The 17,037-nt window shown below is 35.4% G+C and overlaps 3 protein-coding genes and 1 pseudogene across 3 annotated transcripts; all 4 read left to right on the top strand.

Annotated features, from left to right (window-relative positions):
• Window positions 1-336: 336 nt before the first annotated feature.
• LOC107411312 (uncharacterized protein YNL011C) lies at window positions 337-6,754 on the top strand. The gene is made up of 14 exons (XM_060816948.1): window positions 337-610; window positions 696-812; window positions 908-1,040; window positions 1,874-1,970; window positions 2,100-2,143; window positions 2,390-2,546; window positions 3,459-3,530; window positions 4,081-4,164; window positions 4,432-4,533; window positions 4,746-4,793; window positions 4,951-5,076; window positions 5,443-5,535; window positions 6,082-6,274; window positions 6,460-6,754. Exons 1-13 carry the CDS (start codon window positions 418-420, stop codon window positions 6,199-6,201), a joined length of 1,386 nt encoding a protein of 461 aa, XP_060672931.1. The 5' UTR covers window positions 337-417; the 3' UTR covers window positions 6,202-6,274; window positions 6,460-6,754.
• Window positions 6,755-7,369: 615 nt separating this feature from the next.
• LOC125418273 (senescence-specific cysteine protease SAG39-like) lies at window positions 7,370-7,947 on the top strand. The gene is made up of 2 exons (XM_048466077.1): window positions 7,370-7,768; window positions 7,879-7,947. The coding sequence occupies exons 1-2, from the start codon at window positions 7,370-7,372 to the stop codon at window positions 7,945-7,947; spliced, it is 468 nt and encodes a 155-aa protein (XP_048322034.1).
• LOC112492808 (cysteine endopeptidase RepA-like) lies at window positions 7,880-8,635 on the top strand (annotated as a pseudogene).
• Window positions 8,636-10,293: 1,658 nt separating this feature from the next.
• On the top strand, window positions 10,294-11,450 carry LOC112492816 (senescence-specific cysteine protease SAG39-like). Its single transcript, XM_025077219.2, has 2 exons — window positions 10,294-10,726; window positions 10,858-11,450. Exons 1-2 carry the CDS (start codon window positions 10,294-10,296, stop codon window positions 11,448-11,450), a joined length of 1,026 nt encoding a protein of 341 aa, XP_024932987.2.
• The last annotated feature ends 5,587 nt before the right edge of the window (window positions 11,451-17,037 follow it).

The raw sequence follows: 17,037 nt of genomic DNA, 5'->3' as shown, positions 1-17,037 counted from the left end.
ATTTTTTATATAAACAATTTATTATATAACCTTAGTTTTTTATTGTGTGAATATTTACAAGTTTTTAATTTGCAGATTTATATCTACACCATACAAAGATTTAATTTGTTATTTTTATTTTTAAGGTGACATGTTAAATGGTTATTTTCAAGGTAACATGATAATTGGCTAATTGGCTACGTTTAATTAAGTATTGATTTGTTATTGTAACAATTTAATTTGGAAAACAATCATTTTAAATTATGTGAATTTGGGGAAAAAAAAAAGATTTAAATTAATAAATGGCAATTTATTTTTATTAAGAAATAAAATAAATAAATAAATAAAAAACAAAAAGGAATGGGGGCGGGGTGAGCAGTGTAGGGGGAAGGTTCTCTCCCAAAAATTAGGTGGGGCTGTGTTGGAGGACGCGGGAATATGGCGCACAGTTGGTTAGGTCCTCCAGCACTGTGTAAGACACCTGGCTTCCATTGTCAAATCCCATTGCCATTGTCTTCTTGTAGGTCTCCTTCCATGGCTACCTCTTCCATCTCTAACCTTAACCATTGCCATTCCTCTTCTAACCCTAACCACTCTCCTCCTTCTCAACCATCCTTGCTCGTCTTCTCAGGTCTTTTTCTCTCTCTCTTTCCTCCTCCTTCAATTTTATGCCAAATTCCTTCCTTGCTTAATTTGGATTTTGTTGTTGTTTCCAGGTGGCACTGCGTTCAATGGCGTTGTGGAGGAGCTCAAGAATTTCACCACACGTGTCGCTCATGTTCTTCCCGTTTCTGATGATGGAGGAAGCACGGCCGAGATTGTTCGAGTCCTTGGTAGTCTTTTCAATTCCTACTGCTTCCTTTTTGTCAATTTCAACGAGTGGACTTTCTTTCCAAGTTTCTAACCGTTGGATTTTTTTGGTTTTTAGGAGGTCCAGCTGTTGGAGATATACGGTCCAGATGTTTGAGACTGTCTGATGAGAGTACTTCTGAGGCTCTTGCCGTCCGGACATTGCTGGGTCATCGTTTACCCCTCGATGCGCGACAAGCTAAATTGGAATGGTAAGATCTTGCTATTTTAGTGGTGCTTCTAATTTTTATTTTTATTTTTATTTTAATTTGTTTTTATTATTTTTTGTTAGCATGAAGAATATGAAGGAAGCAATATTTAGCATTTAATTGTAGAATGGTGGAAGTTTTGAGTGAAATTCTTAATACAGTATGGTTATTCTGTTCGTGATGCATACATTTGTTTGAAACTATGCCCTTTTGTGAGTGTTGTTCTAATCTGCTAGTTGGTCTTTGTTGCAATTAGATGGCTTCCCTTTACCTTCTTTGTCTAACATTTTTATTGAAGAAGTTGAAAATATAAAGAAGCTATAAGGATAATCTTCGAAGAGGAAGAGTTTGCCACAAATGGTTTTTTTAAGATCACCATAAAAAAAAAAAAAAAAAAAAACTCGTTTGGCTACTGCACTTCCATTAATAAACATTGAAACAGGCATAAAGGAGCCACAACTCAATATTCATAAGATCTCTTATACAAAAGGTTGTGTTGCCAGATGAATCATCACATGCATTAGATGATGTCAGTGACAACAGTGGAAATTTCTGACTGACTATTTTCTATACATCAAATAAAATAGCAATAAAAGAATGTTAAATGATGCGAAAATGCTATATATGAGTAAGATTTTACCTGCATTGCATTTGTTAGCTCTATATTGAAACATGAAGTTCGACAAGAGTATTAAATATAACATGTAAATGAGTTTTGTTGTTATATACCTTTCTTGTTGATAATTTTAATATCCTGAATATCTCTCGGTTACTTGATAGGCGTTACTATGATGGAAGTATTGAGTAACACTTTGCTGAGTTGAGAAATTTGACAGGTATGATATTGTGGAAGGAGAACATTCTCTATGGAAAGGTGTATCAAAACCCTACAGAGAAACTATTAGAGCATTTTTGGCTTATTTTCAGAACCAGGTTAACAACGTGGTTCTAATGCCATAATTTTTGTTAATTATCTTGCTATATTTTTGCATTATCATATTTGCTACCTTCGATTGTTTCTTTACCTTTTGCTGGTCTGACTTAAGTACATTTTAAATACAGATTCTCCGCCACTCTGACGAATCATTTTGCTTCAGCAATGGCAGGTAGTGCATTCTTGTTATAGTTAGGTCCTACTGTTTTTATTCTATGTGAATATAAAGATTATTATTGTATATATTTTTTTTGTTTTGTTTTGTCAAATGTATTTCCTTTATATATATGTATATATATTTTACCGAATTTGATGACTCAAATCTATGTACTAACCCTTTAAAGGTTTACACTTACTTTTTTTGTTTGCCTAAGTGATAATATTGCTGCAGCTTAACTGACTCTCCATTATTTTGCAGTATTGGAAACTTCTTCTTTGCAGGAGCACGCATATTTTTTCAGTCATTAGATGCTGCAATATTTTTGTTTTCACGTGTTTCAGATATCCCCTCTGAAAGTTTGGTTCTTCCAGTGATTTCAACAAATGACAGGCTTACTTTAGGATGTGAATTATGGGTATTGTTTTTAATCTACAATTCTGATGAATGTTCAGATATATATGCATGGATATATTTTTTAATCTTGCATCAGTACACTCTTTCACCTTATCCATGTTGATTCATTTTCTGTTAAGCATCTTATAAAATTTATTAGTATAAATGAAAAAAAAAAAAAAAGGTTAAAAATATAGGCATATAATCTTGCTTGGTCTTAGCTAAATCTTTGTTATATGCCCTATATCTAACCCTTGGTCTGGGGTCTTCCACAGTTTCAAAAGTCTTATTGCGGTTTAGGAAACTAGGCATGACACCCAATTGTTATTTTGATGATGACTTCCCTTTTGCTATACCTTTTAGAATTCTATCTGTCACTGTGGCTATAAAAGATTTACTTAGCTTGAAAATCTGCCAGTCATGGAAGACTGAACTCTATTGTTATTTGGACTATATAAAGGAAATTTTGGTTGGTATGATTATGGAGTTCTGTCCTTACTAACCTAAAAGGATGCACATGCATGAAAATATGGTTAGAGGTACTTAGACTTCTAGCATGAGAAAGAACTCAGATCTGCCATTTTCTTTCTAAAAATTTCATAACTGTATACTCTTCCACTTGATTGTTTGTAGTCATTGTCATAAATTTTCTCTTCTGGGTTTTACAGTTTTGAAAGATGTTCAATTTAATAATCAATTTTTTCAAACTTAAATGATTCAAATTATATATATTATAGTGCACCTTGATTTCCATCAGCTCTAGATGTGATGTTACTATAGTTTGTAGAATAATGCTGTTTTCAGGTAATTAACAACTCAGTTCAACTTAGAGTTCATTCTTTTTATCATCAATAAGCCAGATATTTTCCCATAATTTTAGCCCTCAATTTTGTAGCCTTTTTTTTTTTTTTCCTTTCTCTCTCTCTCTCTGTAGGATGGAACAATAATACGAGGCCAGAATGAAATTTCTCATCCAACCAAGGGATCCATGGAACCTGTCAATAAGGTATGCTTGCGTGATTGCAATCATTCTGGTTCCATGATTTGTCTATTGAAACATTTCTAGATTTCCAGCAGAATATTGGTAAAATGTCTGGTCCTCAATCCATAATATATTTGGTGGTGAGCTGGTGATGAGAGTGGCTGTGGTGTTAATGTGGTGGACCAGTGTATGCATGGTTATATAGCTGATGGCAATGATTTGGACATGATAGGGGCAATAGTGATACTTTTTTAGACTACATAAGTTCTGGTGGTTTTTGAAATTAACATATGATAAGTAGTTTAAATTAATTGAGTTCCTTGAATATATATATATATATATATATATTTTGAAGATGTTTCTTGGAAATCTTTGATTATATGGTTATTCAGGTGTTGGTTTTGATTCCCATTCCACCAAATCAGCAGTTAATGAAACTGCCCTTATTATTATAGTTTGAATGTTGGACAGGGGAAAATCGTAAATGGTGTATTTAGTTTTGGCATTATGCTGATACTTGCAGAATCAAATCTCTCACTTTGTTATTCACCGGATACTGGTTTCATATTGATAGGTGAACTCTCTAGTTCCAGGACTTCCATCAAGAATAAAGAGGGTATTCTACATGTCAAGTGAGGGCCAAAATCTGCTGCATGAGGTGAATGTCAAATCTAAGTTGCTGAGAGAGATAATCCTTTAATTTTTGTGTCAATTCACTATTTTATTTTAAATTTATTTCTTCATTTATGCATGTATAGATATTAACAAGCATTAGAGGCCTTTTTTGAAAAGGATGAACTATGTGCCTTTCATGTTTCTAATGACTGCATTTTTCAGATTGCTTGAAATTTATATATTGGTTCTTATATATTTGTTTAAGTCCTGATATTTGAAAACTTTGATGATGAGCTCTCCTAATTGCTAGGTCTTCCCCACAGTGAACCCAGCTGTCCTGGAGCAGTTGAGTAATGTGGACTGCATTGTTTATGCCATGGGTTCACTCTTTACTTCTATCTGTCCATCATTGGTAGCATACTTGACCTTCTGTGAACATGCTGCCTCTATTTTTTCTTTGTTGTTCTGCTTGATGTAATTAATCTTATACGTTAGCACAATTACTGACAACTTTTGATGGTGATGATTTTATTATTAGTTTAATATATCTTTGTTTCATGTAATTTTTTTCGTCAGTTTTTCAGATGATAATTTTATTTGAATGTGAATGTGCCTTAATTTTAGGTATTGATTGGCATCGGGGAGATTATTTCTTCAAGGTCCTGCCCCAAGGTACCTTTTCATCACTTTTGGGGTGTATATTATGTATATGGTACAAATACTTATTGAATAAAAGTTGTCACTGAGTTTCTTCCTGATATTTAATCTTTTCATGTTTATATGTCTAGAATTATTTGTGTTGTACTGACATTGTCCTGACCCATGTTAGGTACTTCTGTTGAATGGAACTTATGATCGAGAAACAACTGGCTTCTCAGCTTCTTGCTTTGTAGCTGCTATCACAGATGCATTAAATCGAACATGGGGAAATCCTCATAATTGTCTGAAAAACCTTGTAAGTCGGAAGTTTCAGTTATAGTTTTGAGTACATCTTGCATAAATGTGGTGCAATAAAAAACTCGTTTTGAAAATATAATATTTAAAAGTAGTTGCATTTAAAAAACTTGGTAAATTATATGCCCTAAGTAGCCAATTTTTATTAATTTATTATTGGACATTCCACATGATTATTTATTCAGTAGCAAGATAATACTTGTTAAAAAGGGAAAATGCTTGATTACATAATTTACTAAATAGTTAGAGTAGTTAAGGTTTGTCTTCAATTTGGAATGTATTATTTAGATTTTAGTGTGCTGACAGAAGTTCTTGCTTAACCTGACAAATGAAATGAGCACTGATTGTCACTTGTATTTTGATGTAGGCCAATCAATACATAAACACCATTTTAGTACCAAAAGATGGTGAAATTCCTGTAGACGTTCAACGCTTGGCTGCTCAAGGAATCTTTGATGTGGTTTGTAGCCTATAATACATTTTGAACTTTAGGTCAAACAGTTCTCGTTACTTCTAATGAAAATAAATCAAACCAACGGGAAATTTTACTCTAGAAATAGCATAGGCTATAATCTCTCTCTCTCTCTCTCATAAACACACACACACACACACACACACACAATGTTGCCTTTTGGGTGAAAACAATGAAGTTGTATTAACACTTTCGATTTATGAGGTTGGTTCAGAGTCTTGGATTTTTCTTTACTAAACTAGACCTTAATGTTAAGTTCTTAAGTCAAACTATTTTTGCCCTTTCGATAGAGGTTTCACATCTAAGGTTGATAGTGTCATTTTAATGCTTGATGAGGTTTCTACTGGTTGAAAATTGAAGACAATGCATAATATCCCATTTTTCTGTTTGATAATAATGTTGTTATTTGCCTTGCTAAATAGTTACGCTTTGAAATTTAAGCAATGATTTATTTACCGTAAATTCATTGTTGATTTGACAGTTCAAATGAATTTACTTGTCGATATGGATGCTTTAACAAAGTGATATTTACAGATCCCGGTCAATTCTATACTTGACCCCAGTGTTGGTGTAATGTTTGACCCGAAGTCATTGATACATGCTCTAGCCGCTTTGGCAGGCAGATATGAGAGCAAAAATGTTACAGTGGTTTAGATGGCTGTGCAGATGATATTCAAGCATAGTATTTTCACGTGGCTATTACTTTTTCGTCATCAGGTTCACTGAGGTACAAGTTTAAGCAAATCAACCATTTCCTAGTTCAGTCCAAAAAAGAATACATCTATATATATATACACACACACACACACATATAACAGAAAAGAGACATTTGACAATTCATTTTCATATCATGTACTAGCTTTTGTGCTGCAATCCTCCTTTGTTGTATTTTGAGTTTTAAATATTATGTAGTTACAGGTAATCGATGCACAAATGGAATCACCATTCAGTTGGATAGGTGTAATTCTGTTCTAAAAATATCAAGACTGGTGATACATCTAACAGGTGTTTCTATGGACTGGAGGAAAGAGGTGGGCTAGGCGTCATGTGATTGCGACTTCTGAGAAAGCCTCATGAGGATGTCCATGTACAGGTGTCCGTTTCATTTTTAATATGTATATATCTTGGACCCATATTGCAGTTTATTTAGGTATACTCTCCCCCCACTTTTTTTTTTTTTTTTTTTTTTGTCTTTTTTTTTGGGTACATTCTTATAAAGTTAATAGACATTGCTCGTCATATTTTCTGTTGTATTTCTGGAGAATTTACTTTGGAAGGGGAAAATACACACACGTGCTTGCACAGGCGCCCGCACACGCATATTTTAAAGACATGCTAACAGACGGAAGGAGATGCTTTACCCTAACGGAAAATACTCTACTTTTGGGTCTAGAGGGACGTATACGGAAATTTATACATAGAGGCTACATCGAATATGTGGTACAAACATCATTGTAACATCTTTTGTTCAATAAGCTCCAGAAAGTATAAGTAAGTTTATATAAAACAATATCAAATTCTAATTAATTACAGCAAAATATTCAAAATTCTAATCGGTTGTCCAAATCATCGTAAACTCACAGTCAAAGCAGGGAAAAAGCTTTTACATGGAAGGTCCATATTACCATAGAATAAAATTTTAGAGCTATAGCTAAATGAATTTTTCTACATATACTCGATTATCTGTAGGAGTATATTGTATTCTCGTACACATCTGATCTAAAATACCATAGAACACCATTCTTTCAGGCCGTTTTCAAGAATAAGAAATGGCTTTGACACTTGGAAGAGTTCTGATTTTATGACACTTCTAGTGTTAGGGATGTCGGTTTTTCAAGCCAAATGCCGCACCTTAAATGAAGCTTCCATGTCAGAAAGACATGAAGAATGGATGGCTCTGTTTGGACGCACGTATAAGAATGATGCGGAGAAGGAAAAACGTTTCTTGATATTCAAGGACAATGTGGAGTTAATAGAGTCTTTTAACAAGGTAGGAAATCGGCCTTACAAGCTAAATATCAATGAATATGCGGACCAAACCATTGAAGAATTCCAAGCATCTCGCAATGGATACAAAAGGCCATTTAGTCGCCCATCTACTCAAAAGCCATCTAGATATGAGAATGTGAGCGAACTTCCATCCAGCATAGACTGGACAAAGAAAGGAGGTGTCACTCCAGTCACGGACCAGAATCAATGTGGTAATTCAAGTATAAATCTAGTATTCTATCAAATTAACGATGTCCATGTTTATATTAAACATGTTCTTTTGGATGTGAAAAATCTTTCCCAATATCATTACTTCTGTTCTTTTGTTAATACGCTACCTAGGATGATGTTGGGCGTTTTCTGCAGTGGCTGCGGTGGAGGGTATTACCCAGCAAACAACAGGGAAATTGATGTCTCTATCAGAGCAAGAATTAGTGGACTGTGACACCAGTGGTGAAAGCCAAGGCCGCAAAGGTGGTAGCATCGACGATGCCTTTGAGTTTATCATCCAAAACGAAGGAATCGCCTCTGAAGCAAATTATCCATACCATGGAGTAGATGGAACTTGTAACAAGACAGAAGAAGCATCTCATGACGCCAAAATCTCAGGCTATGAAGATGTTCCTGCCAATAGCGAGATGGCACTGTTGAAGGCAGTGCTAACCAACCAGTCTCTGTAGCAATCGATGCAAGTGGATCGGCCTTTCAGTTCTACTCGAGCGGGGTATTCACTGGAGACTGTGGAACAACTTTGGACCATGGTGTGACTGTGGTTGGATATGGAACAGTTGATGATGGAACAAAGTATTGGTTTGGTGATGGGGTACTTCATGGGGTGAGAATGAATATATTAGAATGGAAAGAGATGTTGAAGCTATTGAAGGTCTTTGCGGCATTGCCATGGAAGCTTCGTATCCTACTGTTTGAGCTTAATTATAAGAACTGGAGAATAATGACCTGAACATTGTAAATGATAGATGTTAATTTTCACATATGTTCATCTATGTGCCCTGCATGGTGGATCTTGTCATTACCTGTATTTGTACCTTTCATTTGCTTGAAGCCTTGGAATTTAGTAATAATGAAAATTTGTCCCAAATTCTCCACCTCCTCTGAGACTGGTTGAGCTTGAAGTTCAGTGTATAGAACAGTACTATAACTGCACAGAATTAAATTTTTTTTTTTTTCATTTCGTGAACTAAATAATCTCTGGAGTAGGTAGTTGTAGAACTCTCTGTTTTAACACAATTTGATGAGGGTTCATTCCATTACATCCACCAAAAAGCCTATAATTAATAACTTCAATTCTTTTTAGTTGAGTCGTTAGTGCCACCAAAAAAAAAAAAAAAAAAAAAAAAAGGGATGATTTTGTTTATTTCTTTAGATTGAGTAAAATATGGTCAATTCAGTATGAAATTGAGCGCATACAGGATGCAAAATATAGGTATTAATTTTCGCATCCTATCTAATATATTGAGTACTTTAAGAAGTGTAAACCTCTGTTTAAGATCAATTTTGCTTCTACTTGTTTAGTTTTTATTTGTCAGTAAATTTTTTTTTTTTTTTTACTTATTATGGTTAAAAGCTTTTTTACATGCCTTTTTTTTTTAAAATATTACTTATTTTGGTTAAAAGCTTTTTTACGTGCCTGAAGCACTTCGAAACAACTGTTCAAATACCAAAACAGCATTTTAAAATCCATACTAAAGAAGGCCTAGTAGATATAAGTTTTTTTTTTTTTTTTGGGGACAGTATCATAAATATGCAAAATGAATCACTTGGAATAAAAATATTGATGAAGGTGACAATTAACTTGGAGGAACCTTTTATAAACTTTAAGTATTATAATTAAAATGGATATGTTGATCTAGGCTTCACTTGAATATATGTCCTGAAGCCTATGTCGTGCGCGCGAATATATTGGCCTTAATGTTGATTATCCTCTCCTTCCTAAAACGGAGGCATTTTGTCTTGATTTGCTGCTTGTATGCATTCATTAATCTGTACCACTTCTAGACAAATTACAAGAAATGGATTAAAAAAAGTAAAATAAAAAAAAAAGGATAGATCATTTTCAATGGAGTTAAATTGGACAGGGAAAGTTTATTTTAATGAGATGAAGATAATATAACCGCATTGAAGGATTGCACCAGCAGACACAAGGACATTCAAATGTTCACAACGTGAAAGAAACATATATATTATATTATATCATTATAACACCTATAACGCCATCATTTTATGGAAAAATTCTAAAATAGCGCACTCCAAAATGTTAAGTAATAAATATTATTTAATATCAACTGTAGACAATTACAGCCAAAAAAAAAAAAAAAAAGGTCTCAATTTTGGCTTAATCGAAAATACATTATATAATAAAAATATCGTAAACACCACTAACAATATATAAAGCTAGCTCCAAAACAAGGCTTCAAACTAGTATGGCTGATAAATTTGTATGAGATATAATATAATCTTTTTGTAATTAGTTACACGAAAACTATGGCGTTTAACAGGACAGCGTATATGCATGGACTAGGTTGTCTAAATCATCACAATTTTCCCGGAAAACTAACCAGGCCGACCAGGAAATTGAGCAATCACTTTGGAAGGTCAACAAAGTAAAAGTGCTGTGGGCAGGTGAAGCCATTCTATATATACCCAACTTTCCTGGTATATATGCTCATATACATCTTAACCAAAATAGAATACCAAAAATCCTAGTAATTAATTCTTGCCAAATTCAAAAAGTAAGTAATGGCTATGACACTGGGAAGGTCCTCAATTTTTCTAGCACTTGTAGTTTTAGGAGTGTGGGCTTCTCAAGCCAAGTGCCGCACATTGAATGAAGTTTCCATGTCAGAGAGACATGAACAGTGGATGGCTCGCTATGGGCGCACGTACGAGAACAATGCTGAGAAGGAAAGGCGTTTTAAGATATTCAAGGACAATGTGGAGTTCATTGAGAATTTTAACAATGCTGGCAATCGGCCTTACAAGCTAAGTGTCAATGAATATGCAGACCAAACCAATGAAGAATTCCGAGCCTCTCGCAATGGATACAAAAGATCCTCCAATTCCAAGTCATCTCAAACATCGTTTAGATACGAAGATGTGAGTGCAGTTCCATCCAGCATAGATTGGAGGAAGAAAGGAGCTGTCACCCCCATCAAGGACCAGGGTCAATGTGGTACTAATTAGTTAATATCATACCAAATTAGCCCTTTATTTTCTTTGCTATATGTTACATATATATATATATATATATTAATTAACATTGCATTGTGGTTGTTGTAATGTATATATATGTCCAATATATAGGATGTTGCTGGGCATTTTCCGCAGTGGCAGCCACAGAAGGAATTACACAGCTGAAAACTGGGAAATTGATATCTCTTTCTGAGCAAGAATTAGTGGACTGCGACACCAGCGGTGAAGATCAAGGTTGCGAGGGGGGTCTCATGGACGACGCTTTTGAGTTTATCATTCAAAACAAAGGACTTGCCACAGAAGCAAACTATCCTTACAAAGGAGTTGATGGTACTTGTAACACCAATAAAGAGGCTTCCCATGCCGCCAAAATCACCGGCTATGAAGATGTTCCTGCAAATAGCGAGAAGGCATTGTTAAAGGCGGTGGCTAATCAACCAGTCTCTGTTGCAATCGATGCCAGTGGATCGGCCTTCCAGTTCTACTCGAGCGGGGTATTCACTGGAGAATGTGGAACAGCTCTGGATCATGGTGTGACAGCCGTTGGATATGGAAAGGCAGATGATGGAACGAAGTATTGGTTGGTGAAGAATTCATGGGGCACTTCATGGGGTGAGAATGGATACATTAGAATGCAGAGAGATGTTGATGCTAATGAAGGTCTTTGTGGCATTGCCATGGAAGCTTCCTATCCAACTGCTTGAAACTCTATGGGTGGTGAATAATTAATTTTCACTTGATACGAATATAGTAATTATATGTATGTTATTTCCAAATTATATACTTATTTGCACCTATACTTGATGGATCTTGTAATTGCTTGTATAGCATACAATTAATATATTATATGCTTAAAGCTTTTAAATTTCGTAACAGAAATTTCTTGATCTTACTCCAATTTCCAATTCCACCTACTCACAAACTACTATTTGAGCATAAGTACTTGCACAACTATAGCTAGCTAGGCATTATTCCAAAAGTGATTCTGTATTCACAACTTTAAAACTGTAGACATCCATAATTTTGGTACATTGCAGAATAGTTCCTCTACATTAATACTTTTTACAATTTTTTTTTAATTTTAGAAAATTATAAGTATGCCAGTGAAAAAAAAAAAAAAAACTTGATATTCGGTCAACAAACTTTACTTCCAAAAAGATGTGGTAAAACTTGTCAAAAAAAAAAAAAATGTTCTGATAAAATATAAACTTTTTTATATGTAACTGAATATTTTTTAAGTTTAAAATGTTATAAAATACTATATGTATAAAAAATTTCATGATTTTTGTCATTTACATTTATGTGCGACTGTTAATTATCATGTCAAATGTCAATAATAATGATAATTTTAAAAAAATATGTAAAAAAAGAAATTGAGAAATGGATTAATAATCATTATTAAATTTTTTCTCACTTAACTAAAAAGGGTATTGTGAAAATTTAATATTAAATAGAGAAGGTTGAGAGGTAGAATAACTGTCAGGACCCGTCCAGAATTCCTTCCCCGGAACCCTAGACAGCCCTGATCCCAGGGAAACCCTACCGGACCCTCTAAAGGAAAATCCGACAGAGCCTCCCCTAAGGGATTTACTTACCACAAATTACCTGCACTGAAAACACACTTCTAAAAATATCCCCTTATTCCTCCCACAAACTACAAAATGATTCCACAAATTCCAGCACTTCTCAAAGCAACAACAGTCCAGTGCATAAATAAAACAGAAGTATTCCAATAGTATACAGAGCTTTAAGAAGTGCTAAACAACAGAAATACAACAAGGCTGAAAAGAAATAATACACTGAAATGAAAGAGTACAAAGAAACTCCTCGAAACACAACAGCAGCGGAAAACTTGGTTCGCTCCGGAAGAACGTTTACCACCACTTACACCTAAGGGAACGGAATTTAAGAGTGTGAGATGCTAATCATCTCCGTGAGTAACCCGAACTACTGAACACCTTTTGATAATAATAATAAAATAATAACAATTAAGGAGTGGAACAAATACCAACAATTAATAATAAATAATAATAACCTTTGGAAAATAATGATTTCCCTCAAAACTCTCACCAATCGCTCCGTTTGAAATGTTCCCTTTTTAAAACTTTTTCGCAAAACCCAATGTGCATACCTCCCAAAAACCAAGGGATTAAATAATTTAACAACAACAATTAAATAAATACATACCCCAAATATATAATAAAAATATAATAAATTATAATAAATAAATTTTGAACACCTTTGGGGTTTAAACCATTATTTGCAATTACACTGACTACACCTGACGCACCACACCATATACCGGTGATGCCCTTCGATACCCAGCGTCCCGAGCACCGACTGGCGGGAGGTTAAAGAGAGAAACCTGCAGCGGTCACTTCGGCGTCCCGACAGTACCAACTGCTAAAAACCATCACCCGGCCAAGGAGGGGGGCGGCTGTGCGCAACAATAACCTTGCCTGCCCACGGTCCAATGGCAACTCACGGGTGAAGTAATAACCGCACGCTAAACCATATAATAACCGCGTGCTAAACCACGTGTCCATACACCATACACCAGAACACCAATACTGTATGAGTGCGTCTAAAAATAAACATACATAACCAATCGTACCATTTTTCCAAAAACCACCGTGGGAAGTATACCAAATTTTTCACAAACACCATCCCACATATTTTTATTTAATAACCCGGTACGAATCAATTGATAACCAACAAACCACAATTTCTCGAAATACGAAATGCAACCATAAAAATACCGCGGGCATAATTTATAAAATTTAACCAAATGTTTTCATAAAATATTTAACCTAATTATGCCCGAGAAATCACATTTGAAACCACGTGAAATTAATACCGAACATACCTTGCTCATGCATAACAATTAATTTAAATTAAACCGCATTAAAATCATAATTAAACCACACCACATGAGCATAATTAAATACTAAATTAAATACCAACTAAATTTAATTAATTGCCCAAAATAATTTTTGAAGGTGGGTCACTCACCTGGAGAGCGCAAATCAACTAAGATCCTCCTCGGGATCCACTCCACTACTCGCGCGTACACCTAAACAACCACAGTGCACAAACCAAAAATATTAATATTTTATTCGGGTAATTCCCAAATGGATACCCGGGAAGCGAACACCAAGCGACATCTAAGGGTTACGAGTTATATACCGAATCGAAGCTCGTGTGATGAGGATCACGGATTCGGTCTTACTTTCCGGTGATCGAACCCGACGGGGTCGGAATCTCGCCGGAAAGCTTTTCGAGTTTCGGCTCCGCAATTCTCCCAAACCGTCGCGAATTGGCGGAAACGGAAGTCGGATTTGGGTTCAGGAGGTCGAACACTGCGGACTGGAGCTGGCCGGAATTTTCGGGTACTCGCCGGAACAGTATTTTCCGGCGGGCCGCCACGTCACCGGAACAGTATTTTCCGACGGTGGCCGTTTGCTGTGAAATTTTGCAGATTTGTAGATCGTGAGGAGAGCAATCCAACGGGACCGACGGTGAGCAAAACGGAGGTCGTACGGCGGAGAAATCACCGTTTGAAGATTTTCGACCCCTCGCCGGAAACCGCTCCGATCCCGGCGCGTCGGTGGTCCGATGGCCGTGATTTTTGGTGGGTAGGCCGGACTTGAGGAGAGGATCAAGGCTGTCAGGCGCGTGTGGCTGGAAAATGGCCGGAACAGTGCCGATTCGAGGTGGCCGGCGATGGAGGGGAAAAATCACCGCCAAACTTCGGACGTCCGATCCGGGCGCGTCCGGCGGCCGTTCGCCGTGAAATTTGGAGGTTTTGCCGGAAATGAGGTGGGCAAGCTTTCTGTCCGGCGCGTGTACAGTAACTCGGCCGGAACAGTGGAAAACTCCGGTGGCCGGCGGTGGCTCTCTCTCTCTCTTTCTCTCTCTTCTCTCTCTTTCTCTCTCTTCCCGAGTGTTTTAACAAATAAAACCCCTGTGACACTGTTCATGCCACGTGGACCAATCAGAAACTGACACGTGGCGTTTCACTGTTCACCGACCCAAAAAAATATTAAAATAATACGGTATCCGGTAAACTTCAAACGTCCATAACTTTTTAACCGGATGTCCGTTTTGAGCGTGCCGCTAGTCTGTGAACTCGTATCGACGAGCACTTCACAACCATGCATGAGTCAAAGCTCAATTCCCCATAAACAAAAAGTCAACTCCGGCACCCCTTGGACAGTTTGGACCGCAACTTGTTTCGTCCATAACTTCCAAACCGTAGCTCCGTTTTCGACGTGCTACCAGTCTACGAACTCGTGGCATCGTGCACTTCGCCACGGTACCCTAGTCATCTCGCAATTCCCACCGAGTCAAAAAGTCAACTTTTGACCCCTTCGGTCAACGGTCAACGGTCAACGTGCACGGATTCCGGTGCGATTTGGGACGGGGTGTTACAATAACAAACAAAAATAGAAAGGTCTGACTTTGTTTGATTGAAAGTACATAAACTGGGTGTTTAAAGCTGATAAATGTGAAAGTTCCAAAGTTCAACAACTTCATTTAAAAAAAAAAAAAAAAAAAAAAGATGCTTTCACACACACACACACACACACGCTTTCAATTGTACATGCCTTTATCTTTACCATGGAATCCTTGCACAAAATGATTGAAGCTTCCTCTAAAATTAGTCATGTAAACGAAGCTTCAAGAAATTAGATTGAAAAATTAGATCCGTTATTTTAATTTTCAATATTGGTTATCTAGAAATAATTATTTTGCCCCTTTTTTCAGTTTTTGTTGACTAATCTAAAAGGAATGAAAATAACATGCAGATCAGTTCAAAAGGAAATCATCAATAGACAAATTATATATAATGTATCTATTTAATGGGGCTATGGAAAAATCATAATTTTAATTCAAAAATCGAAATCATTGATTAGTTAATGAAGCGCCAAAATAGGTCTCCTACCGGGTTATATATGAAAATTTTGGCAATAAAAATGATAGAAGAGCTCAACCACATACGATTTTGATAAAGTAATAAAATCATTATGTGTAGATATATGAAAATGACATGTGTATATCATTATTGTATATCCAATCACTACTAGAATCGAGCTGATACACGACGCAAGTACTGCGTCGCACTAAATAAACAGCGACGCATTCGACAGAGTCGCCAAATATCCTATCGCAAAATATGTAAGACAACGGGCGATGTATCATAACAGTCGTTTATTAACACTTTTTAGTGACGCACATTTAATTTTTAGCGTCGCATACAATAATATACTTATAGCGACTCATAAAATAGCGACGCTTTAGAATATTGTCCCTAAAACTTTTTAGCGACATTCTCATAAACCGTCGCAAAATATTTTTGTCGCTAAAAATTCATTTTGAATAGCGACTCATGCATTTTTAGTGACCCATTTTTTTATCGCCAATTTAGCGACGCATTATGTTTTAGCGACGAATTATGTGAGTCTCTTTTTTAGCGACCCATATATTTTTAGCGACTATTTTTTAGTGTCTCCAAATTAGCGACTCGTCCGTGGTTTAGCGACAAATTATAAGAGTCGCATATTTATGAATTTTTAGCGACGCATTTTCTCATTTAGCGACATATGCAGCAATTAACTTAAAGCGACTCATTGATTTAGTGATGCTTTACGAAAAAGTCGTTAAAAATTTATTAACGACGTTTTCGTTTAGGGTCGCTATATATTTATGTCGCTAAAATTGGAAAAATACTTTTAGCAACATTTTGTGTAGATTCGCAAAATTTATGAGTCGCTAAATTATCTTATTATATGTCGTTATATATTTTAGGCGACTTTTTAGTATCTTAATGAGTCGCCATTTCTTTTATATTTTTTAATTTTTAAAAATTTATTAAAATATAAAAGTAATTATAATACCAAAAAACCCAAACTAGCTTCGTCCAAAATAATTAGAATATAAAAATTTAAAATAAATACTTGTTCATAACAAAACAATTATCAATATAATTAAATATCATCTCATTGACATATTTTTAGATATGCATACTCATTAAGATGGAAGTTGATGTCCTCGTGTTGACGATATTACACCCTCATACTGCATATGGAAAAATAAAAAAATTTATTAACACTTACACAAAATAAATTAATAAAAACTTAATCATTAATAAATTAATTTGTAATTTGGTAAATGAAAATTTAATGAATATTTACCTTCTTAAGATTTGGCGTGGCACATTTCTCCTAATTAAAGTGGAAAACACATAAGAGAAAAACACATAATGAATAAATAAATATTACTTAAAACATA

This window comes from Ziziphus jujuba, chromosome 1, assembly GCF_031755915.1.
Source record: "Ziziphus jujuba cultivar Dongzao chromosome 1, ASM3175591v1".
Lineage (NCBI taxonomy): Eukaryota > Viridiplantae > Streptophyta > Magnoliopsida > Rosales > Rhamnaceae > Ziziphus > Ziziphus jujuba.
This window is presented reverse-complemented; position numbering and strand designations above follow the sequence as displayed.